We start from the raw sequence: 25,590 nt of genomic DNA, 5'->3' as shown, positions 1-25,590 counted from the left end.
TTTACATACACTCTAAAAAAGGAACATAACCAATTTTTTTTTAAAGTCTGATGTTAAATCATACTAAACGTTTACTATTTTATGTCTGTTAGGATTACCTAAATGATTTACATTTGCTTAATGCCAGAATAATGAGATAATTTTTTTTTTTTTTGAGAATTTTTTATTGATTTCTAGACAGTCAAAAGTTTACACACATTTCCTTGGTATTTTTTAGCTTTTAAACTGTATAACTTTGGTCAATTGCCAATTGGTTGGATTTTGGGTATCCTTCCACAAGCTTCTCACAATAGTTTGATGAATTTTGGCCCTTTCCCCCTGACAGAATTGGTGTAACTGAGTCAGATTTTTAGGTTGTCTTGCTCGCACAAGCTTTTTCAACTCTGCCCACAAATTTTCTATAGGATTGAGATCAGGGCTTGTTGATGGCCACTACAAAACATTGACTCTGTTGTCCTTAAAGCACATTTAAACTAATTTGGCCGAATGCTTTTTTTGTTTGGAAGACCCATTTTTGGCCAAGTTTTAATTTCCTGGCTGATGTGTTCAGATGTTGCTTCAGTATTTCTACATAATGTTCTTTCTTCATGATGCTATCTATGCTGTGAAGTGGACCAGTCCCTCCTGCAGCAAAACAGCCCCACTACATGATGCTGCCACCCCCATACTTTACAGTTGGGATGGTGTTCCTAGGCTTGTGCGCTTTCCCCTTTGTCCTCCAATGTAACACTGGTCATTATGGCCAAACAGTTCAATCTTAATTCCCTCAGTCCACAGGACATGTCTCCAAAAATTATTATTTTTCCCAGTGTAATTTAGCAAATTGTAATCTGTTTTTTTAATTTATTCTGGCTTCTTGATTTTGTCATGTTGTCACACAAGGAAGCAGTGGTTTATCTTAAATACTACTCTACAGTTGTGCCTCTAATTAACTCAAATGTTGCCAATTAGCCAATCAGAAACTTCCAAACCTTGACACCATCTTCTGAGCTTTTTCAGAGGCAGAATAATCTTATTATATGTAAACTTGACTTTCAAGAAAACTTATACCAATTTCTCAAAAAAGATCTCTCTCATTATTTTGCTATTAAGCATAACAGAAACAAATTTGAAAATCCTAACTTACCTAAAAGAGAAAAAGTTTAGTCACATTAACATCTGACTGTTTTATTTAATGGTTATGTGCCTTTTTATACAGTGTATGTAAACTTCTGGTTTCAACTGTAGCTATCCTGTAGTGTGGATACATTTATTGTGGAAAAAATATATGCTTGCTCTCTTTACAAAATAGCAGTGAAGCATGAGTTGCTTGCCTTATTCTAAATAGTTTGATTTAGTTTGGCATGTTGAAATCAATTAATTAAACAAAAACTATTATTTATCACTGTGGCATATTCCAAAACAGTCATAAATCAATTGGAACTTGTTTTATTAGGTGGCTAATAAATATGAATTTGTATCATCTCATTTGTTATGATTTGCCCATGATGTTTTTGCAATGCTTCCTTTTAAAAATCGTATGATTTTGTATAAATTAGCCACCTTTCTGACAGTACATAAATTAGTTACGTTTTCACATTATATTTACATTTACACAAGCCCTCTGTGTGTATGTACCTCTTAATGGCTTCCTCTTGCCGTCTCTTCTTCTGGTTTTTCTCCTGTAGGTAAGTCCAGTGTGTGTGATTGCGGACGCGGTCGCTCTCTCGGGCGATGTCGGAGGCGTTCTGGATGACCAGCTCATCATACGCCCTCAGACCGCTGTCCTCTACATAGTGCAGGAAGCGTGTGCACTCGTCTTCCCCTGAATCCATCCTTCAGCACAGCAGAGACTGCCTGAATGACAGACAGACATGAGTGTCTCACACACAATGTCATTCTGTCCTCCTGAGAGCTTGAGAAAAAAACAACAACAAAACAACTACAGAGGTACAGGTGGGATGTACACACACACACACATAACGGCATGTGCTCTCAGGGGAACATGTTATCCTTTAACATTAAGGAGCATGATTTGATTTTCTGCAGGGAAAGGGCAAGACAAAGCATGTTTAACGTGTGTTTACTTGGCTAAAATGATGACATAAAATGATCAGCTCTTGTGATTTATTTTTTTTTTTTTAATTTCCAATATTTTCTAAATTATGTTTAACAAAGCAAGGAACTTTTAAAAATTTCCTATAATATTTTTTTCTTCTGGAAAAGGCCTTATTTGTTTTATTTCTGCTAAAACAAAGGAGTTTTTAAATTTTAATAACCATTTTAAGGTCAATATTATTAGCCCCATTTTAAGGTCAATATTATTAGCCCCCTTAAGCAATTATTTTTTCTCATGGTCTACAGAACAAATCACTGTTATACAATGACATTAATTAGTTATTCAAATTGTTATGATTAGAAAAGTATTGAAAAAATCTTCTTTGTGTTAATTCGAAATTGGGGAACAATATATATGAGGGGTGGGGGGTCCTAATAATTCAGGAGGGTAAATAATTCTGACTATTTTTTGTATTTTTTAGTTTAGGTACCTTTTCCCACTATTAACTGCTGGGTTATTGTCTGTTTATTTTAAGATATTGGCTGTTTATTGGTTCTTCTAAAGTATGATCTTATTCTATAAACATAAATCCAACTACTAACTAATAATAAACATTGTTAAATGAATTAGTCATTTGATGAGCCGAAAGTCTTAGTGTTTGTCGGTAGCAGGAGTTGTACCTTAAAACAAAGTATAACCATATTTTTACTTATATAGTTACATTTAGTCATTTAGCACAGTTGTTCTCAAAGTGGGGGTTGGGACCCCCCGAGGGGTCACGGGGCAATGAAGGGGGGTCACCTGGTGATTTCCAAAAATCTATTTATTTTTATTAATCTATAAGAATTACCATATTTTATCCATAACCTACTGAAGAGAAAAAATAGTCATTTATACATACTATATACTTTATACTTACTATAGCAGCTTATAGTTACTAGTTCCATTGGATTGTGACCCCTGGGGTAATTGCATTATATTAAAGACCCAGCTATAGCATCAGATGCAGCAGATTGATTTTATAATGCCAGGTGTGCACGCTATTGCATGCAAGGTTTTTGTATGTATAACCACCTCAGAGGAGATTGGGGGTCGCGAGTCACTGGAATTATTTTGGGGGTCGGGGGCTGAAAAGTTTGGGAACCCCTGATTTAGCAGATGGTTTTGTATTAAGCAGGGGTGAACAAACTTGGCCCTGGAGGGACGGTGTCCTGCAAAGTTTAGCTCCAATCCCAATCAGACTCTCCTGGGCTAGCTAATCAAGCTCTTACTAGGCTTTCTAGAAATATCCATGCAGGTGTGTTGTGTTGAGGCAAGTTGGTGATAAAATCTGCAGGACATCTGCCCTCCTGGACCAAGTTTGGGCACCCTGGTCTAAAGCGACCTACAATTGAGGAGGCATTCAGTGATTCAACAAGAAGAGACGATACACACAAGAGGTGCTAATTAAACAAAGGAAGCGTGAGTGCTCGAAGAGATAGGAGGGGGACTGTTTTTTTAGAGAGAATTTTCTACGGTTGGTTTGTCAAGCCCACTCACCTGTGTGAAGCTCACTTCATAAATGCATAATGTTTTTCTTTTTTTTTTTTTTTTTGAGATGTTGAGTAAAAAATTGTAAGATAGTGTCTGGCGCAAAATTATGTCTGTTAAAATGACAGGGAGATGAAAGTTTGTGTGTTTTCTACAGGTGATTTGTCAAGCTCACTCACCTGTGTGAGGCAAAGCCAGAATTGCAAATTGTTTTAAGGTTGTCAAAATAGAAATTACAAATCCGTCCATCCATCCATCCATCCATCCATCCATCCATCCATCCATCCATCCATCCATCCATCCATCCATCCATCCATCCATCCATCCATCTATCTATCTATCTATCTATCTATCTATCTATCTATCTATCTATCTATCTATCTATCTATCTATCTATCTATCTATCTATCTATCTATCTATCTATCTATCTATCTATCTATCCATCCATTCATCCATCCATCCATTCGTTTTGATACCAAATGCTTCATTTTAATGAAGTTTAGTTAAGAAGTTCTATCTATCAATCTGTTAGTCTATCATTCGCCATTTATCTATCCATCCATCCCTCTGTCCATCCCTCTGTCCATCCATCCGTCCATCCATCCGTCCATATGACCATTCTTCCATCTGACCATCCATCCATCTGTCCATCCATACATCCATATGACCATTCATCCATCTGTTCATCCATCCGTCTATTTGACCATCCATCCGTCCATCCATCTGTCTGTCTGTCTGTCCGTCCATCCGTTTTGATACCAGATGCAATCACTTTAATGGTTTAGTGAAGAAGCGCTATCTATCAGTCCGTTATTCTATCAATAATCATCCATCCCTCCATCTGACCATCAATCCTTTCGTTTTGAGACCAAATGCACTCACTTTAATAATGTTTAGTTGAGAAGGGCTATCTATTCTCCATCCATCCATCCATGCATCCATCTATTCATCCATCCATTCGTCCATCCATCCATCTTGATACCAAATGTGATCATTTAAATGGTTAAGTTGAGAAGCGCTATCTATCAGTCTGTTATTGTATCATTTGCCATCCATCCATCCGTCTGTCATTTCATCCATCCATCTGACCATCCATCCTTCTATCTGTCCATATATCTATCCATCCATCCATCCATCCATCCATCTATCCATCCATTCATCCATTCATCCATCCATCCATCCATCCGTTTTGATACCAAATGCTTCATTTTAATGAAGTTTAGTTAAGAAGTTCTATCTATCAATCTGTTAGTCTATCATTCGCCATTTATCTATCCATCCATCCCTCTGTCCATCCATCCGTCCATATGACCATTCTTCCATCTGACCATCCATCCATCTGTCCATCCATACATCCATATGACCATTCATCCATCTGTTCATCCATCCGTCTATCTGACCATCCATCCGTCCATCCATCTGTCTGTCTGTCCGTCCGTCCATCCGTTTTTATACCAGATGCAATCATTTTAATGGTTTAGTGAAGAAGCGCTATCTATCAGTCCGTTATTTTATCAATTATCATCCATCCCTCCATCTGACCATCAATCTTTTCATTTTGAGACCAAATGCACTCACTTTAGTAATGTTTAGTTGAGAAGGGCTATCTATTCTCCATCCATCCATCCATGCATCCATTCATCCATCCATCCATTCGTCCATCCATCCATCTTAATACCAAATGTGATCATTTAAATGGTTAAGTTGAGAAGCGCTATCTATCAGTCTGTTATTGTATCATTTGCCATCCATCCATCCGTCTGTCATTTCATCCATCCATCTAACCATCCATTCTTCTATCTGTCCATATATCTATCCATCCTTCCATCCATCCATCCATCCATCCATCCATCCATCCTTCCTTTTTGATACCAAATACAATAATTTTGATGATGTTTAGTTAAGAAGCGCTATCTATCAGTCTGTTATTCTATCATTCGCTATCTCTCCGTTTATCCATTCATTCATCCATCTGTCCATCAATCCATCCATCCATCCATCCATCCATTCATTCATTCGTTCATCCATCCATTCATCCATCCATCTGTTTTAATACCAAATGCAATCATTTTAAAGATGCTTACTATCTATCAATGTTATACTATCATTCGCCATCCATCCCCATATGATCATCCATCAATCCATCCATCCATCCATCCATCCATCCATACATCCATCACCATCCATCCATCTGTTTTAATACTAAATGCAATCATTTTAATGATACTTACAATCTATCAATCTTATACTATCATTCGCCATCCATCCCCATACGATCATCCATCCATCCATCCATCCATCCATCCATCCATCCATCCATCCATCCAGGATTATTCAGTTAACATTACAACAAATGGTCTTATTCCACCCCACTGTCTTACTCTACATGCACTTAAAGACTGTATACTGTGCACACAGGAAAATGATTTTCAGCCTGCAATTGCATGTGTGCGTGAGAGAGAGTATGTCAAGTTATTTTTACAACTTTGTAAAGATGTCATCGAGTGCGCTGTTCTCTGTTGTATTATTCAGCATGTCTTAATATAGACTCTGATCTCAGATTGTCTCCCCCTCGTCCCATTCCTTCCTCAGTCCCAATCCCACCTACTCATCTGCCTTTCCTTCATTTAGCATCACTCACACATCTGTGCACACTCATGTGGCCAAACACACACACAGCTGCACATTCCCATAGATTCCCTCACACATACACACTTAAAAACACACCACAAACAGCTGTGCTCTATAACTGGAACGTGAGGAGAAGGAACTGTGGGTTTCCAGGCAACAGTATCCTAGTGCGCTGACATAATGAAGGAAGCTGGGAACCTAATTCTGTGCTGAAGATGCATTAGTTCCGCTTTACACTGGCAGGCGTGATATCCCCACCATGTGTGTGTGTGTGTGTGTGTGTGTGTGTGTGTGTGTGTGTGTGTGTGTGTGTCTGATGTAATGCCGAAAGCATGAAATGCGATATTCCTCTCCTCTACTCTAAAGATGTGTCGCAGATGGATCATATTTCACCATGATGTTTTAGCACCAATATTCTTATGTGGTTGTATGTGTTTTAATAAAAGCATCTAATTCTAACTAAGTCTCTTTTTCAGAGTGATGAGATGGCAAGATGCCATCTTCCCATTGCTGGCACTCATACACACGCGAAATAGGTCAGCGAGACCACAGCACCACATCAATGGATCCCGGTGAGTGGAGCTCAGCTTCCTTATTCCATCCAATACCCTGTAATTCATGGTTTCCTCTGCACCACATAACATTAATAAAGTCAATTCATAACTGGGGCATAGATATGGAGTCAAATATATACGCAACACACCCAGTGTGAGGAGATCTAGAATCGTAAAAAAAATAGGACAGAAGCTGAAGTAGCAACTCTCGCACCACATATTCACTAAGGGATTATTTCAGCGAAAAAAAAATCAATTATTTTTTTTTTTTCACTCACAAAGGGAGATACTGTAATGAATACTGAGTCCAAACAATTATTCTATTGATTAAACAGTTTTAAACTGATGAACACAGTTTTTTTTTAAAGATATTTAATCTTCAGAATATATTAATTCATGTTCCACAGAGTGGAAAAAGGTCTAAACTACACTCACCGGCCACTTTATTAGGTACACCTGTCCAACTGATCATTACGCTAATTACTGATCAGCCAATCACATGCCAGCAACTCAATGCATTTAGGCATGTTGACAAGATCAAGACAATCTGCTGCAGTTCAAACCGAGCATCAGAATGGGGAAGAAAGGTGATTTAAGTGGCTTTGAGCGTGGCATGGTTGTTGGTGCTAGACGAGCTGGTCTGAGTATTTCAGAAACTGCTGATCTACTGGGATTTTCACGCACAACCATATTTAGGGTTTACAGAGACTGGTTTGAAAAAAGAGAAAATAACCAGTGAGCGGCAGTTCTGAGGGCGCAAATGGCTTATTGATGCCAGAGGTCAGAGGAGAATGGCCAGACTGGTTCGAGCTGATTACTCAAATAACCACTCATTACAACCGAGGTATGCAGAGGAGCATCTCTGAATGCATAACACATCCAGCCTTGAAGCTGATGGGCTACAGCAGCAGAAGACCACACCGGGTGTCACTTCTGTCAGCTAAGAACAGGAAACTGAGGCTACAATTTGCACAGGCTCACCTAAATTGGACAATAGAAGATTGGAAAAAAGTTGCCTGGTCTGATGAGTCTCAATTTTGCTGTGACATTTGAATGGTAGGGTCAGAATTTGGCAGCAACATCATGAAAGCATGGATCCATCCTGCCCTGTATTAATGGTTCAGGCTGCTGGTGATGCAATGTTGTTTGAGATATTTTCTTGGCACACTTTGGGCCCATTAGAACCAATTGAACTTTATGTCAACGCCACAGCCTACCTGAGTGTTGTTGCTGACCATGTGCATCCTTTTATGACCACAGTGTACCCATCTTCTGATGGCTACTTCCAGCAGGATAACTGCCATGTTTTAAAGTGTGAATCATCTCAGTCTGGTTTCTTAAACATGACAATAAGTTCACTGTACTCAAATGGTATTCACAGTCACCAAATCTCAATCCAATAGAGCATCTTTGTCATGTGGAGGAACAGGAGATTCGCATCATGGATGTGCAGCTGACAAATCTGCAGCAACTGCGTGATTCTATCATGTCAGTATAGACTAAAATCTCTGAGGAATATTTCCAGTACCTTGTTGAATCTATGCCACAAAGGACTAAGGCAGTTCTGAAGACAAAAGGTTCTAGTTCCAACCCCGTACTAGTAAGATGTAGCCATTGAAAATGGAATTTCAATTCATAAAACCAAGATGTAGCCAAAAATGTAGATGGGAACTCTCAATATCATGCTGATTTGATTTGGATCACAGATGTTTGTTTTTTCAAACAGCGAATAACTGATAAAATAGGGATAAGAATGAAAATGGAAAATCTCACACAAAACAACTCATTTAAAGACATTATATAGCCAAAAAGGAAAGTGTAGTTTAATTTACTCGTCTATATAGTCTCAAAAAGACTTTGTTTATTCAGTAGCACACAATAAAAAAAAACTTGATGTTCCTAAAGCATTGGACCCCAATGACGAACCAAAAAACATTGTTCTGTATAAAATTCTGAATTTATTCAATTGTGTTCGACACAGAAAGAAAGTCAAAGATAATGTATAGACCACTCAATTGATTGTATTGATCAAAACCACAGGTTTTAGTTAATCTTCGGAATATATCAGTTTATCTAAATAGGGAAAAAAAGGTTTGAAACTACACTAGTATTAGCAAGTAAAAATTTCACTAGTCATTTCCTAAAAATCTTCTGTGAAATGGACTTACTATTGATGCAAACCAAAATGTAGCAAAATGTAGATGGGAACTTTCGATATCATGCCAAATGTTTGTTTTTTCAGACAGCGAACAACTGAAGAAATAAGGAATATGATGAAAACGGAAAATCTCACATCAAACAACTAATTTAAAGACATTATTTAGCCAAAAAGGAAAATGTAGTTTCATTTACTCGTCCATGTTGCCTCAAAAAGACAAGTAGAATGCAATAAAAAGTCACATTGACATTCCTAAAACCATGGACCCCAATGAAGAACCAAAAAACATTGTTCTATATACAATTCTGAATATATATAATTGTGTTCCACAAAAAAAGAAAGCCAAAGATACTGTAAAGAACACGGGCTTTATTGTATTGATCAATACCACTGGTTATAGTTAATATTCAAAATATATCAATTTGTTCCACAGAGGGGAAAAAAGGTCTACATTAGTAGAAGCAAGTAAATTTTTCACTAGTCATTTTCTGAAAATGTTTTGTGAAAATGGAGTTCCTATTATAAAACCAAGAAATAGCCAAAAGTTTAGATGGGAGCTCTCGATATTATGCTGAATTGGATCTCAAGTGTTTTTCAAGACAGTGATTAAATGATGACATAAGGAAAATAAAGAAAATGAAAAATCTCATTTAAATGCACAATTTAGCCAAAAATGTAGATTTAGTTTCATTTACTCGTCCATGTTGTTTCAAAAAGACTTTGTTTATTCAGTAGAACACAATAAAGAAACACACTGAAGTTCCTAAAACATTGGACTCCAATGACAAACCAAAAAACATTGTTCAATATACAATTCTTAATATATTCAATTGTGTTTCACACAAAAAGAAAGCCAAAGATACTGTAAAGAACACTCAGTTGATTGCATTGATCAAAACTCTCGATATCATGCTGATTTGGATCCTAAATGTTTAAATTCATGATATATTCACTTGCGTTCCACAAAAAAGAAAGCCAAAGATGAGGGTCACTAAATGTTGCATATCAGGTAGAGAATAATCACATACAAATATCAAAAATGGTTGAGTCATGAATGGATCTGAAGATGTATTCAATGGGAATTGTGGGTAATATGTTGATGTGTATCCCAAACAATCCATTGACTGCTGTCAAACACACGACAGAGAGCTGATGAAGATAATGCAAAAGGATGAGGTGTACTGTAAATAAGGAAAAGACAAACATCTGGATAATAGCACTCACGGTATCAGCGGATCTGTTCTCCTGGAACAGCTGATCTCCAGGTGTGTTCGGTGTGTGCGTTTCTCAACACCGCACGTTCTCGAATCCCCCCACGGCTGACAGACAAGCCCGGCGACGCAGCTCGGAGCAAGCACACACTGGCTGGAGAAAGAGAAGGATGAAGGACGTGTCCATCTTTGACTTTTCCAGAGCTCTGAAGAAAACCCGACGGCGGTTGTTAGTGTTCAACCCCTTCTCCACCTACGACCTCTCCTGCTGGGGCTACAGCCACCACGGGTGTCCCCTCCCCTACCAAAGGCTTCTGGCAAGATCCACAGCTCCCTTTGGTGGTTGCCTCATCTGCGCTGTCCCCACACACGCGTGGTGTGTGTGTGTGTGTGGGGTGGGCTGCGTGCGGATGCGCGTAGTATGAGCGTGTTCTCGTTTAGCCGGCTGCGGTGAGTGTGCGTAGATGTTAGGCTGCTAAATGCATCGTGTCCTACAATCTCTTTGATCCGTCCTCCCCTGCTGCTGTTGCGGCTGCCGTCACACACACACACACCCCCGTGCGCGTCACTCTCACACGTAGCGATGAACCCAGCTCGGGCGTCAGTAAGCTGACTATAGCTATAGCATCTGTCTTTTCTTCTCCCTCTTTCTCCCTCTCTCTCTCTCTCTCTCTACCTTCTTCTTTGCGTTCTGATCTCCTTCCCTCCAGCTCTCTCCAACCCTCACTGCTTACTCACTTCATCCCCTGGTGATCATCTCTCTCTCTTCTCTCTCTTTCTTTTTCTGCGACCCTTGTGTCTCTCAACCAATCGTGTTGCTTGCTTAGAGCTGTCCATGGTCCTGAAGGAGAGAAAGAGAGAGAGAGTGTGAGTGAGAAAGATTTTGTTTGTGACTATCCCGTCTTTAGGGCATGACTTCTGCCCGTACAATGTTATCACTAGGGCAACTACACCGTCTGATGCAAAAAGGCTCTCAGAAATGTCTGTTGTCTTATGTTTTGGTGTTTAAATATGAAAGAAAAGGGGATGAGAAAGAAAAGGGAATAGGAAATAGGAAAGAAAAGGAAATAAAGGAGAATGAAAGGAAGTAGCAGGAAAGAAAGGGAAGGGAAGGAAAAGAAAGGAAAGGAGAGGAAATGAAAGGAAAGTAGATGTGAGCAAAGGAAAGAAAAAGAAAGAAAGAAAGAAAGAAAGAAAGAAAGAAAGAAAGAAAGAAAGAAAGAAAGAAAGAAAGAAAGGAAAAGTGGGGAAAGGAAGGAAAGGAGAGAAAATTAAAGGAGAGGAAAGGAAAGGAAAGGAAAGGAAAGGAAAGGAGAGGAGAGGAGAGGAGAGGAAAGTAAAGTATATGAAAGGAAAAGTGGAAAAAGGAAGGAAAGGAAAGAGGAAAAAAGGAGAGGTGAGGAAAGGAAGAAAAGAAAGAATGGGAAAGGGAATGAAGGGAAATAAAAAAGGGAAATGAGAGAAAATGAAGGGAAGGAATGGAAACAAAAGGAGAGGAAAGGAAATGAAGAAATGAAAGATTAGGGGAGGAAAGGAAAGAGGAAAGGAAATGAGAGAAAAGGAAGGAAGGAAAGAAAAGAACGGAAAAGAGAGTTGAGCATAGGAAAGAAGAGAAATGTAAAGAAACTAGAGGAAAGAAAGAAAGTGAGAAAGAAAGGAAATGAAAGGAAAAAGAAGGAAAGGAAATTAAATTAAATGAAAAGTTGGAAAAGGAAGGAAAGAAAGGAAAGGAGAGAAAAGTAAAGGGGAGGAAAGGAAATGAAACGAAGGAAAGGAGAGGAAAGGAAAAGAAAAGAGATGTAAGCAAAGGAAAGGTAAAGAGAGGTAAAAAATGAGAGAAAGGGAAGGAAAGAAAAGAAGAGAAAATAAAGGACAGGAGAGGAGAAAAATAAATAAAAGGAAGGAGAGAAAAGGACAAGACAGAAAAGAATGGAAAAGAAAAGAAAAGAAAAGAAAAGGAATGAAATCATAGGAGGGGATGGTCAAAGAAAAGGAAAGATAAAGAGAGTTGAGCAAAGGAAAGGAAAGAAAAGAAGAGGAAAGAAAAAGAAGAAAAGTAAAGGAAGGATAGGAAAGTAAGGAAAGAAGTTATGAATTTTGAGTGTTCTGGACTATAAAAGGTGCTGCTTTAAACAGATTTATTTCTGCAATGGTTTTTTTTTCTTCTTTTCATCTGGTTTACTAACTCATTGGTTTATTGGACAGATCAGTTCTCTTGTATTTCCTGTGTGACATGATAAAGACTATGTAGGTTGAAACGTCCTCTTAACATTAGATTAGATTCAACTTTAATGTAATTACAGATGTACAAGTACAAGGCAACAAAATAAAGGTTAGGTCTAACCAGGAGTGCAATAGCAGCAAGAGGATTAAGACATAGGATTAAGTTATAAAGTGCAATTATAGAAAAACTATATGGTGAGACAGATTACAGATGGATGAACTATGAACATTATACAGGTTATACAAGCTGATATTTACAAAAGATTAATATATGCACAGGTTGTTATCAATAATCAGAGGTATGCAGATAGATATGAACATAATGACAAATGTGTTCTCATTTTTAAAAACTTTTTTCTCTTAAACAGGTTTTACCATTAGCTGAACTAAATAATCGTGAGATCATTATTTTTTAATCAATGCATTGATCATTTTAGTTTTGTTTGCACAATGCAATTCTTCTTTTGGGTAAAGAAAGCTTTATTTGTCACAGTCACCAGCAATCTAGCCCATGCAGATCGCTGGAGAACTACAAATCTGCCAGCAAAAGAGCTACAAGATCCAGTCATGCACCACTCACACACCTGGCCTAGATTCTCTCTGATTGCAAACACTCACACAGCTGAAGCTTCACATGGACTAATTACTGCATTATTTATACAGCACATAACAAACAGAAGTTGCTGAGTCTTGTTGAACAGTTTTGTGAACATTACGACATGCTTTCCTTGCCTTGTCTTGCTGTGATTTTGACCCTCACCTTGTTTTGTTTGTTTATTTCTTTGTGCTTCCTGCCTTTTGATCATCTGCCTGTTTACTGACCACGACTTTGGATTGCCCGTGTACATCTGTTTGCTCCTGTATTGACTGTTGCTTGCCTGACCATTCTCTGCATAATAAACCTGCATTTGGATCAGCTTCCTGTTGTCAGCGTCCACTTCACATTACATTACTTAATGCAACATAAAGCAACAAGCTGACATGATTCTCTTCATTATCAGAGATGTGGCCTGCATAGGAAACAACAACTGTTGGCGAATCAATGAAGACATGTCAAGGTATGCAACTAAAATTGAGAAAGGTTTAACGGTATGCAACAACCAATAGGAGAGAAGGGTGAATCAGTGGAGTTTGATTGGTGATTAGAATCATGTCATTTTGGGTGGCACGGTGGGGCAGTGGGTAGCGCTGTCACCTCACAGCAAGAAGGTCGTTGGTTTGAGCCTTGTGTAAGTTGGCATTTCTGTGTGGAGTTTGCATGTTCTCCCCATTTGTGTGGGTTTCCTCCGGGTGCTCCGGTTTCCAAGTCCAAATACATGTGGTATAGGTGAATTGGGTAAGCTAAATTGTCCGTTGTGTATGTGTGTGAATGGGTGTTTTCCAGTGATGGGTTGCAGCTGGAAGGGCATCCGCTGAGTTAAACATATGCTGGAAAAGTTGGCGGTTTATTCCGCTGTGGCGACCTCTGATTTATTAAGAGACTAAGCCGAAAAGAAAACGAATGAATGAATCATGTCATTTTTTATTTAATATAAATGAGGATTCATACAATAAGGAATCAAATTTAAGCCAGGCTCATTGTGGACATGTACCCGTCTACATTTCTCCGGACAGGAATATGTAATCGGAGGTACAGTATTTGTAAATCCACCAGAGGCCGCTGTGTACGATTTTTGATGATCACAAATTTTTCTCACATGTCCTCTTCTTGCATAAATCCAACAGAGGGCGCAATATACACTTCAGATGACCAAGCCAACTTGCATGACTGACCGAATGACAGGGGTGTTGTCATTGGGGGGAAAAAGGGGACGGAGTGCATAGGACCTTGATAATTTAACGGTTCTGCGATGGCAAGCAAATTTCTCTGCTTTTCAGTTTCCCTGCACGCACGAACCAGTCACTGGCCGTATTTTAAAAGGCAATGTAGAAAAAGAAAAGCCATCGTGGCCACATGATTTCACCACGTTTTCAGCCTGTTGTTTATTTATTTATTCATTTATTTTTTTTGCTTTTGTGGTTTCTGTAACTAGACTCGAGCACCATCATCCTTGTCATCTCTGCGTCCGAAGTCTGCTCACATACGTGGTGAACCACTGGGCAAACTGGTAACACTGGAAAAGCTGTTCGTACAAAGGTAAGCGGTCAGCTGATAGCGCTAAAATGAACAGAAGCCATTGGAGGCGTTACACCGCCCAGTAGCTTTCGTTTTAAAGACAAAATGCAGCCAAACATACCACTGGCTACATAATTCACGCTCTCCGGAAATGTAGACAGGGGTACGTATTCACCATGAGCCTGTGTTGCAACTAAAGGTACAGCAAAAAAAGTAAATTTACTGACTATTTTGAAGAAAGCTGAACCTGTAGCCATTGATATCCATAATAGGAAATACAAATACTATGGAAGTCATTAGTTACAGGTTTCCAACTTAATCCCTTAACACAGTGGTTCTCAAACTTTTTTCATCAAGTACCACCTCAGAAAAAAATTGTCTCTCCAAGTACCACCAAAAATGAGCAGTATTGAAATACAGTAGGCTCAGTAAAGCAGCTACAACTCTGCACAGTTAAAACAATGTGGCAGATTACCTCAGAAATATATCTAAACTGATATTCAGCAAAAGAGAGGGTGCGTTTTGTATTTTCACTGAAATTGAAAGGAGGCAGTTGTTATAGGCTCCGTTTTGTTATAAATATCCACACAGTGAAGATGACGCTCATATATGCCGCCTCAACATTTCTGCTGTCTGTTAAGTTGCTAATATTAAAAAGAAAATAGGCAGTTCCTTAAATCATGTTTACATTTTATTGTTGAGAAAGTGAAACAACCAGGGTGATGTGAATGAAGTTATAAAGTACACTGTTCCCTTTGAAGATTTACCCGTGTCCTCGGTATGTTTTCCATATCAAACTGAGAAGGGGGAGACTGCAGCCTTGATCAAACTTGCGAAGTCTTAACTTACAAGAAGATGATGCGAGACTGAACTGTGTGTGTTAGGCTACTTAATATTGAGGAAAAGCCCCAATCAGATAGGCGAACGTCGGCAGCCCCGCCTCCGTTTTCAGATGTCTCCGTCTTTCCCCATCCACACTGAGACGGAGCAGCAGCGTTTTAAAATGAAAACGGCCTCTCTAGCGTTTTCAAAGAGCTCCGTTTTCGGCGCTCGAGAACTCCGGCGTAGTGTGGACGGATGGCGTAACCGTAGCAAAACTTATGCGTTTTCAAACTAAAACGCACTAGTGTAAACGGGGCCTAAGACTGTGCTGGCACACCCAGAAAAAAAAAATCACACAAGCATTTGGAACAAATCAAGAAATCAATAAACGAAACGCAAGGAATGTATAACATCTGAAAACAAAATTGTGGAAGGCTGGTTACGTCAACTGTTTCATCCTCAATATTCTTCAAAATATCTTCTTTTGTGTTCAACAAAAGAAAGAAACCTATACAGCTTTATAAAAATGAGTAAATGATGACAAATAGTCTGAACTGTTCCTTCAAACACACACTGGCTGAAAACAACACTGCTATTGAATAGGCCATTATAGATGCTGTTTGTTTGTGTATATTGAGTAAGGATGATTTGTATCTTTGCTCGCCTGTCATTCTGTTATATTTCTCTCTTCTGATGTTTCATCCTGTTCTTTCTTGTCTCTTAGACTCTCTATCTGTGTGTAGGTGGGTGTGTGTGTTTATTTCTGTGTTGGGATGAATGTCCATCTGGGGGATTTTGTCCATCAATCACTTGCCCCATGACATCATAACCCCCCTTCACTTGAACTGCATGCACTGTACACGCACACAATCAGAGGTCAGAATATGCTTATGCCTGTATATACACAAACAGACACACTCATATTCAGAGGTCAGAATACACTGATGCACACACACACACACACACACACACACACACACACACACACACACACACACACACACACACACACACACACACACACACACACAGATATTCAGAGGTCAGAATACACTGATGCCTGTAAACATACACACACACACACACACTCAATCCTCCTGTAGATACGAGTTTCTTTTGTGTTCAGAACTGGCTGACATTAAGAGCTGAATAGAGATAACAGATCACGTTCTTTAGCTGCTGGAGTAAAGACAGGAAACAAAGACCGCACACGTATAAATGGAGGAGTGAGACACCCACGTTGACTATTCACACAGACACACACACACACACACACTCTTCCAGCTAGTGAATCCTTCAATTGAACTGTTCAAAGAAGCACATTCCACAGCTCTGAACATCACGTCAGCTCTTAATGGTTTTTAAACACACTTCCTGTACAAAAATACGTTGTAAGTACTCGCTGAAGAGGCACAGACACACATAACAGCTTATTTTGACTCGTATAGGAGTTATGGGAAATAAAACCGCTGATGAACTAATAATAAACGAATTAGATCTATCAGTATTTTTGTTTTGTGTCGTCAAAAAATTATAATTATAATAGTATTTGTATAATTTATACATATAACAATTAATCACATCCAGAATGAAAGCTTGGATTTACATTTGGTATTACAGTTTTTCTCAGTGGCTTTGATGCATTTCTCGCAAAACTATTTACATTTGCACAACAGTTAATGCATTTCTCAAAACAATTAGTTATTTGTCCACATACTAGTAGCAGTTTCTTATTCCTTCCAACTAATTGTGAATGCTTTTGGACGTGCATCATTAGCTTTCATGCAACTCTCTGCTGTTTATAACATTATCATTTGCTTATGTCATGTCAGTCAAAGCAAACTAAACTTGTGAATGCTGAATAGTTATTCCTTATGAAACGTATAGTCCTCATTTCATTACTTGAGTCATTACATACAAAAAATGTTGAACTAGTTGTCAAAATTTGTCAAGCATATTTTAATTTAAAAATGTGAATCTTTATTTTCCTGAAAATGTCTTCTAAATTGAACAATTTGATGAATGATTTACAGACCTGTGCATGTTTGTAGGTTCAGTTCCAGTTTGTTCTGCAATATTGTTTACAGTTGTGTACAGCTCTACCCAAAGGAGGCTTATGTTTGTTGTAAATAAGGGTGTGTTTATTCTTTTGCACAATGCTGTGAATAAATTAGAATTGCAAAGAGCAAATGCAGTAAAAATGTGAAACATACATATGCAGTGTCTTGTACTCAGATACCTCACTTATGCAGTGAAGATGTCTAGTTTTACTGTAGTTTTCAAAAGGCTGTGGAAATAGTATAAAGTGCTGTCTTGAGCATTTTCAGGACGTGTCACCAAATTCGGACTTTTTTTTGCAATGGAAAAAAAATGTCCAGAGTAAACGGTCATAATGAAAACATGACAAAGTCATTTGACTATCTTGTTCATAAACAATGGTGTCAGGACTTTTCATCTTGATGACACTGACACTTTCATTGGCATCAATACTTGCTTTTGAGGAATGAGCGATCCATTTTGAGCAAGTGGCATGCTTTTGCAGGTTATCAGCTAGGTTTTGCAGTTTGGACTAATTGTTTTGAGAAATCCATAAACTGTTGTGCAAATGTAAATAGTGTAATGCACCAAAGAGACTGAGAAAAACTGTAATTCTATATAAATATCATATTTTTTTACTACTACAATTTACTGTTTGCTGTTTTTTTATTATGTACATATATATATATATACAGTTGAAGTCAGAATTATCAGCCCCCCTTTTGATTTTTTTCTTTTTTAAATATTTCCCAAATGATGTTTAACAGAGCAAGGAAATGTTCACAGTATGTGTGATAATATTTTTTCTTCTGGAGAAAGTCTTATTTGTTTTATTTTGGCTAGAATAAAAGCAGTTTTTAATTTTTTTAAAAACCATTTATGGGACAAAATTATTAGCCCCTATAAGCTATTTTTTTCCGATAGTCTACAGAACAAACCATCGTTATACAATAACTTGCCTAATTACCCTAACCTGCCTAGTTAACCTAATTAACCTAGCTAAGCCTTTAAATGTCACTTTCAGCTGTATAGAAGTGTCTTGAAAAATATCAAGTAAAATATTATTTACTGTCATCATGGCAAAGATAAAATAAATCAGTTATTAGAAATAGGTTTTTTAATCTATTATGCTTAGAAATGTGCTGAAACAATCTTCCCTCTATTAAACAGAAATTGGGGAAAAAATAAACAGGGGTGCTAATAATTCAGGGGGGCTAATAATTCTGACTTCATAGTAGTCATATATATAAATTACTTTATGTAAACTCTAGAACTGCTTTGGCAATACATTTGTTAAGCCAATAAAGCTATTTTTGAATTGAGTTGAACTGAATTGAATTGACAGACAGACAGACAGACAGACAGACAGACAGACAGACAGACAGACAGACAGACAGATAGATAGATAGATAGATAGATAGATAGATAGATAGATAGATAGATAGATAGATAGATAGATAGATAGATAGATAGATAGATAGATAAAGCAACTTTACATTTTATTATGATTTATTATATTTATTTAATAATAACGTTTAATCAAATATAATTTTTATTTGATTTTGCGCAATGCAATATACCTATAGTTGGGAGTCACTGTAGTAGGACTATGGGCTGAGATCTAATTGAATGAAGAGGAGCACATTCCCTCTAGTGGTCATCCAATAAAACTTCCAGTCCAATTAAATAGTTTTTCAACAACATTCTGCTTAATAGCTATAGGCTACATAAGAGGAAAGCCAAAAAAAAAAAAAATAGCATATCGCTTAAAGATGGCTCTTTTTAGAATATCAACCGCTAAGAACAATCAAATATGGCATAGCAACAGGATTAGAACCACTCAGAACACCTTAGCAACTACAAGGCAAAGCCCAGGCAACCACTCAGAACTGCCTTTCATTGTGGTGGCAAGCTCTGCGCAGAGCAGCACTTTTATTCAGAAAATATAAATGTAGTTGCATCTTAAAGCCGATGTAAGCTCTTTTCATGAATAGCATGTGACGTGTCTCTGCTGTAAGATCAATGAAATAAAGACCAAGCAAAATCAAGGTGCTTTTAAACAACAAATAAATAAATATAAAATAAAAATCTGACTGCAGCCTGCATATGTCAAACACCAATCAGTCAATCACAACACTCTGAGACGGCTCTCTGTCAATAGTGTGAGTTTGGTGCTTGGTTTATAGTGCCAAAACAAATCTGCTATTAAACGCTGTGCATTTATTTTAAAAGAGATACACATACAGTATGAAATGTCCATGCAAAAAACAAAAAAACAAAAATGTAAATCATAAAAGTATTATATTTTAACCTCATAAATACAAATTTCTCAGTATATATATACAAAACTCTCATAATAATACCAACACACACACACATAATGACATTGACATCATTTTGAAAGCATAAAATTGCGAAGCTTGTAAGGAATAGTTCGACCTCAAAATAAAAATAAAAATAAAAAACCATATACTCTTAAGCGGTTCCAAACTTTCATGAGTTTCTTTACTCTGTTGAACACAAAAGATATTATGAAGAATGTTAGAAACAACGATCAACACCAAGAATAGGTTTACCAAAATTAATGTTTTCATAGTTCCTAATTGTTATAACTGTTCCCAAGTCCATCCCAAAAAAATAATTTATTATTTTTATTATATATATATATATATATATATATATATATATATATATATATATATATATATATATATATATATATATATTATTAAGGGGCTAATAATTTTGTCCTTAATATGGTGTTTAAACAATTTAAAAATTTTTTAGCCTAAATAAAACAAATAAGACTTTCTCCAGAAGAAAAATATATTATCAGACATACTGTGAATACTGTAAAATATTTATATATGTATATATATATATATATATATATATATATATATATATATATATATATATTTTTTTTTTTTTTTTTTTTTTTTTTAAACAATTAGAGCATAATGATTTGAAATTTGATTTGAAAATTTGATTTGAAATGCATTGCATTTTTGTTTTGTTTTGTGACCATTTCGACTGTGTTATTGCAAACAGAATTAAAAAGGTGGCTAAAAAATCCATCCTCTTTCCTTTTATAAATCTTCTTTACACTAGGTATAAATAGTCACTCAGGACATTCAGGACAAAAATATCCCCAGTGACATTAAAACTCGAATATTTTTTCCCAGTTGGATTGAAGCAAAGCATCATACATTATTTGCCCAGAGGCTTCTATCTGATGTTAGTATCAGCATGATCGCTATAAGGATATGCATAAGCCAGTGTGCTCAAACTATAACTAAATTCACATTTAGAAAACATAAACATCCAAAGTTTGCTGTTTATCATTTCCTCCTACATTTTATTCTGACTGAGTTGTGGGCAGAATTATCAATAAATGTTTTTTCTTTGATATTGCATTTTTATAATGTGTTTTGTAATCCCCTGTTTAATTTTAAGCAAGCTCATAATGACAAGTAAGATCTACTTATTCTGTAAAGTACTCTTGACCTAAACCAGCCTTTTCTGTCAACTTAAAAAAAATCATTTGGCACTTCAACCACTAGGTGAATACACTCAAAAACGATTTTTGACTTCATCTCATTCTTCAGTTTCTCATCACGTCTTCTGACCAATCAAATGCTCTCTAGTATCTGACATGCCCCGCCCTGTCTTCAAGACGCTGATCATTTGCTTTTCATTTGATGCGCTTGAGCTCAACCACTCTCACCAGCTGTGATAAAAACGAAACACAATTGACACAATTTTTTTAAATGGGAGAAGCAACTGTATGTCCCGCTATGTCTTCATGTTTCAGTTGAAATGATCAAACGTCCAATTAAAAATGCATGTTTTAAAGAACTTCCTAGGATTCACCTTTAATGGGATAATTCACCCTAAACTGAAAATTCTGTCATAGTTTACTCACCATTTATTTGTTATATGTGTCACCTGTTTGTTTCTTTTTTCTTTTGAACACAAAAATAAGTTAATTTTCGAGAACTTTGATGACTTCCATGGTGTTTTTAAGTCATTCAGCCCAGCATGCACAAACATACAAGTTGCTGTAAAGTTTTAAACAAGAAATTCTGTACAGACTGCGGGATTCAGGGCTGATTGGCTGAGATGAGACTGGGCCAATTATGACTCTGCTGAATTATTAAATCTCTCTTTCTCCAGCGTACATTTTTCACACAAGCGCACAGTATGTTACAAGCTAACACAATTGTCCAAATACTTGTGAATAGACACGCACATGCATTCGATTGTGGATATATGAGTGTGTCACATACTGTACCTCAGCAGATGTCATGCCAAGCTGAGGCAGTGAGATGCCCGCAGGGGTTCCAGGAGCTGCTGCAGTCATTTACAGCTGAATTACTGCTTTACAAATAACCATCTTCATTCAGAGACTTCAGCCTGAGAACATATGATTATTGTATTTTCAGCAGCCTATTCTCCAGTATTTAGTGTCATATCACAAATCTTTCTAGTATGCTGGTGATGGTGTTGAGAGACAAACTCCTCTCATGACTGTGAAGCGCTTTGGTGTATGGCCATACACAATAAATGCGCTAAATAAATATACACATTTCATTACATTACATGCTCATTTGAGCCTCAATTAATAATTGTGTTTTTGTTTTTTTTTGCATACTGCATTGCATTTTTGCATATATACATACAGTGTATACAGTACACCCCTCACAAATCTATCTTTTAAATTCATATATCCATAATAGGAAGCTATGCAATATTATATTTGTGCATATACATTAAATTAGTCAGTACTGAAGCCAAATCTGGAGCTTATCTAACAACATAAATTACGATGGCGCAACAAACACTATACACCCAAATTTATGTGTTCATAGTTCCTGCTGGGTCTTAAAAAGTCTTAAAATGTCTTAAGTTTCAACAACTAAAGTTTATGTCTTAAAGTCTTAAATTCACAGAAATTTGGTGCTGTAGGTCTTAATTTCTCTTTTTCTGTGAAAAGCTACCCCATCGGTACAACCAGCAATCTATTTGAAATTTACCAATATGGTTTAATCACTTCTTTACATGCTTACAATAACGTTTGTTTAAAAGTTCTTTGTGTATTTGTGCATAAATGTATTATGTGCATAAATTTCAGTTTATTATATTTTTTAAAACTTGTCTTCTTTAGGTTATGGTAATAAAAAATATAGAGTTTGCTTGTTTCGACACATTATTTAAAATATGTTGCTAAGAAATAACTGAATTTTTAATTTAAGGGGGCATGTAAGAAAAAATTCACTGGCCATTACAAAATAATTAATAGCATTTTGCCCTCTGAAAGTCGGAAAATTCATTTATATGGTCTATAAAAAGTATTAAAAGGTCTTAAATTTGATTTTGTGAAACCTGCAGAAACCCTGATGTTATAGAAAAATATTAAATACATATTAAAAAAGAGGGAAAATCAAGAGAAGCAAAAAATTAAAAAAATGTAGTTGAAATTTGGTATTTTTATTTTTTTTGCAATATTTTGCTTGAATTTAATTGTATTATCTTTCAATTTTTAAATATGTTTGGTGCACTGTAAAAAATGTTACTTAGATCTAACTTATAAAAAGTGAGGCAAGTGGTTGCATCGGACGTTTTAGGTTGATTCAACTTCCAGCCTTTTTTAAGTATTTTAAACACTAAAACATTGCTTAAAACAAATGCAATACAATTAAGTTGAGCCAACTAATATTTCTAAAATTACTCAAATCAGATAAACTTACTTTTTTTGTTAAACTTAACTTACTTATACATTGCTATATGTTGACTGTACTCATTTTAATTAAGTATTATGAACTTAATGATCTAAATAAAATTAACCATGCATATGTCATTTAAAACGATTTTAATTGACTTCTGTCTGTAACCTCAGAAAATAAATCTTCGTTTCTATATTGTAAGCACAATATACACTAGTAAAAACAGATAAACAGACTTTCCTGTCAATAACAATTAAATAAGAATGGGAAGATGGATTAAAGACCATAACATGTATTCAATATCAATCGATGTTCCTTTTAATAGTGACTACAAAATAGGCCATTAATGTGGCTACACATACACAATACATAAATAAAAACATCAATAATACCAGATCCTATTGAGAAATCATCCAAGGCAACTCAGTGAGGAGATTTGCATATTTTGATGAAGATTTAGGATGCATAATGTCCAGTCCCACAAAGAGTCTCTAATATATCTCAAATGTATACAGTTTTGATGGATACTTGAAGTCGAGGACATCGGTAAGTCCAAACAGGAGCCATCATGCATTTGACAGGTTTGGCAAACCTCTGACAGTCCTATGATAATCCAAACTGTGTTGGGCTGATGGCAAATTTTTCCCGTGGGCAGCCGCATGCACCTCTGATTCCTCACAACTCTATTGGTAGAGAAAAAAGAAACAGGAGTTCAGGTGGTTGATACCAAACAACATTAAATAGCTAAATACTAAATAGAAAATAACTACAAGTGAAGTTACAAAAGTCCAGTGAGAATGATGCATGGATGAAACACCTTAGTTTATCAGTTAAAAATTACCTTAGTTAAAATTACCTAACTTCTATTTAAAAAATAAAAAAAGGTTATAGAGGTTGTGTAATTACATTATTCCAGGTGTTTTTAGTTATCAAATTTTAAAGAAAACTGTGATTTTACTCAGTGTAACAGTGCATGTCATTGTGGTTTCCTGTCAATCAAAGAATTGTTAAAATTTAGGTATTACATTTTTTGTTTATTTTGGCAACTTATAAAGCATAAGAATGTGTATTTAATTTAGATATTAAAACTGTTTGAAAATGGCTATATGAAAATTATAGAATACAAATTTTATAATTTAATTGTCATCTTCATTTTGCACCAAACTTTGCACGTCATAATACAAATTTTATTAAATAAATAAATAAATACATTGCCATTTTACACATTACATTAAGGTTTACATTAAATTTTTGCTAAAGCTACATTTAATTGACTTTTTCTTCAAATTTAATGTCACTGGCAAATGACAGTTCAGTGATTCGGTGTTATAAGTTAGCTTTATTGAAAGACTGACAGATAATAAGAAACTGCATTAGGATATTTTTATACTGTTTTTACTGTTGCACACATAAAAAAATCTTCAGATATCAAATGTAAGTTAATTCTATGAAGCCCACTATTGTTTGCAGTTTTACCAATGTTTTACTTACCTGCAAATAATTATAGCTGTAATTGTATCTAATGTTTTTCTTACCTGGATGTGAAGTTTGAAGATCCACAGGTAACAAAATCACTTTGGTATCTAAAGACCAAGAACATGCATTTTAGAATGAGGTGCATACAATTTAAATGGTTCTGTAAACATCAGTAGTAAATGTAATTTAAGTTAAAATAAATTGTAAATCTGTAATTTATTCACTATGCAGCATTAAAAAACTTATGGACTAAATCTCTAATACACAAACTTTAAGTTATACTTTCTCTTACGTTAAACACAAACTACTTAACTGTTGCATACGTTTCTGCATTTAATATCCATCCTTAATGTGCTGCTATAACTTAGGTGAGCTAACTTTAGCTAAGTTAGCGCTAACAAACTTAAACCCCACACCCCGACCGCCCACCAGTGACCTTGTTAATCGGTTCTGCAACGTTAGTTATACCTACTAAGTGTTTTAAAACTACTTTCACTATTTTTTCTCAATAATATCACTTTTAATCGTTAGCATAAACTAGCGTTGGCTAGCGTTAGCCAACTTAGCTTTCCATGTGAGAGCAGTCTTAACTGTTAACATACCTGAGGCTACAGTACAATTTACAAAGCTAAAACCTCACCTGCCTAGCGAAGACAGCAGTTTTGCATGACTTTACAATTATCATTCGGCTAAATTTGCAACTTACCGTGTTAATCAGATCCGCTGCTGGGAGCAGTTAATGTCGACCATTGCAGAAGCTGCGTCTGCCTGCTAAATCCCGGGCAATGAAAAAGGAGTCACGCCAAACTATTAAAATCACGTTTTATGAACACCTGCCCACATCGACAGCTGCTCTAATAAATTGTCTGTGTCAACTCACTTTTATAACATTTATTCTACACAATAACCACGTACAAAAATCTACTCAAATAAATTGCATTAGTTTTATTCAGAATATACAGTTATATAAAAACTGATATATTTTAAGTAAAGAGGAAGCAAATTTTATTTTTTTGGTATAAAACAAATAAAATTAACTAGATTGCAATTATTTAAAGTAGATAGAA

The 25,590-nt window shown here is 36.2% G+C and overlaps 1 protein-coding gene and 1 long non-coding RNA gene across 2 annotated transcripts in view; both read right to left on the bottom strand.

The window, feature by feature from the left end:
- Positions 1-10,627, bottom strand: part of nyap2a (neuronal tyrosine-phosphorylated phosphoinositide-3-kinase adaptor 2a) — an 83,164-nt gene extending 72,537 nt beyond the window's left edge. Inside the window, exons 1-2 of the mRNA XM_001340889.8 lie at positions 10,137-10,627; positions 1,618-1,836 (exon numbers count right to left, since the gene is read on the bottom strand). Coding sequence (XP_001340925.3) covers positions 1,618-1,814 — 197 coding nt within the window. The 5' untranslated portion in view covers positions 1,815-1,836; positions 10,137-10,627. The remainder of the gene's footprint in view (positions 1-1,617; positions 1,837-10,136) is intronic.
- Positions 10,628-23,342: 12,715 nt separating this feature from the next.
- Positions 23,343-25,327, bottom strand: LOC137487772 (uncharacterized). Its single transcript, XR_011006494.2, has 3 exons — positions 25,230-25,327; positions 24,583-24,630; positions 23,343-23,730 (listed from the first exon to the last, which is right to left on the bottom strand). It is a non-coding gene; the product is annotated as an uncharacterized lncRNA (long non-coding RNA).
- Positions 25,328-25,590: the final 263 nt, after the last annotated feature.

The sequence above is a fragment of the Danio rerio genome, chromosome 15 (genome assembly GCF_049306965.1).
Source record: "Danio rerio strain Tuebingen ecotype United States chromosome 15, GRCz12tu, whole genome shotgun sequence".
In the NCBI taxonomy this organism is placed as follows: Eukaryota; Metazoa; Chordata; class Actinopteri; order Cypriniformes; family Danionidae; genus Danio; species Danio rerio.
The sequence above is the reverse complement of the archived record's forward strand: the minus strand, read 5'-3'. Positions and strand labels throughout refer to the sequence as shown.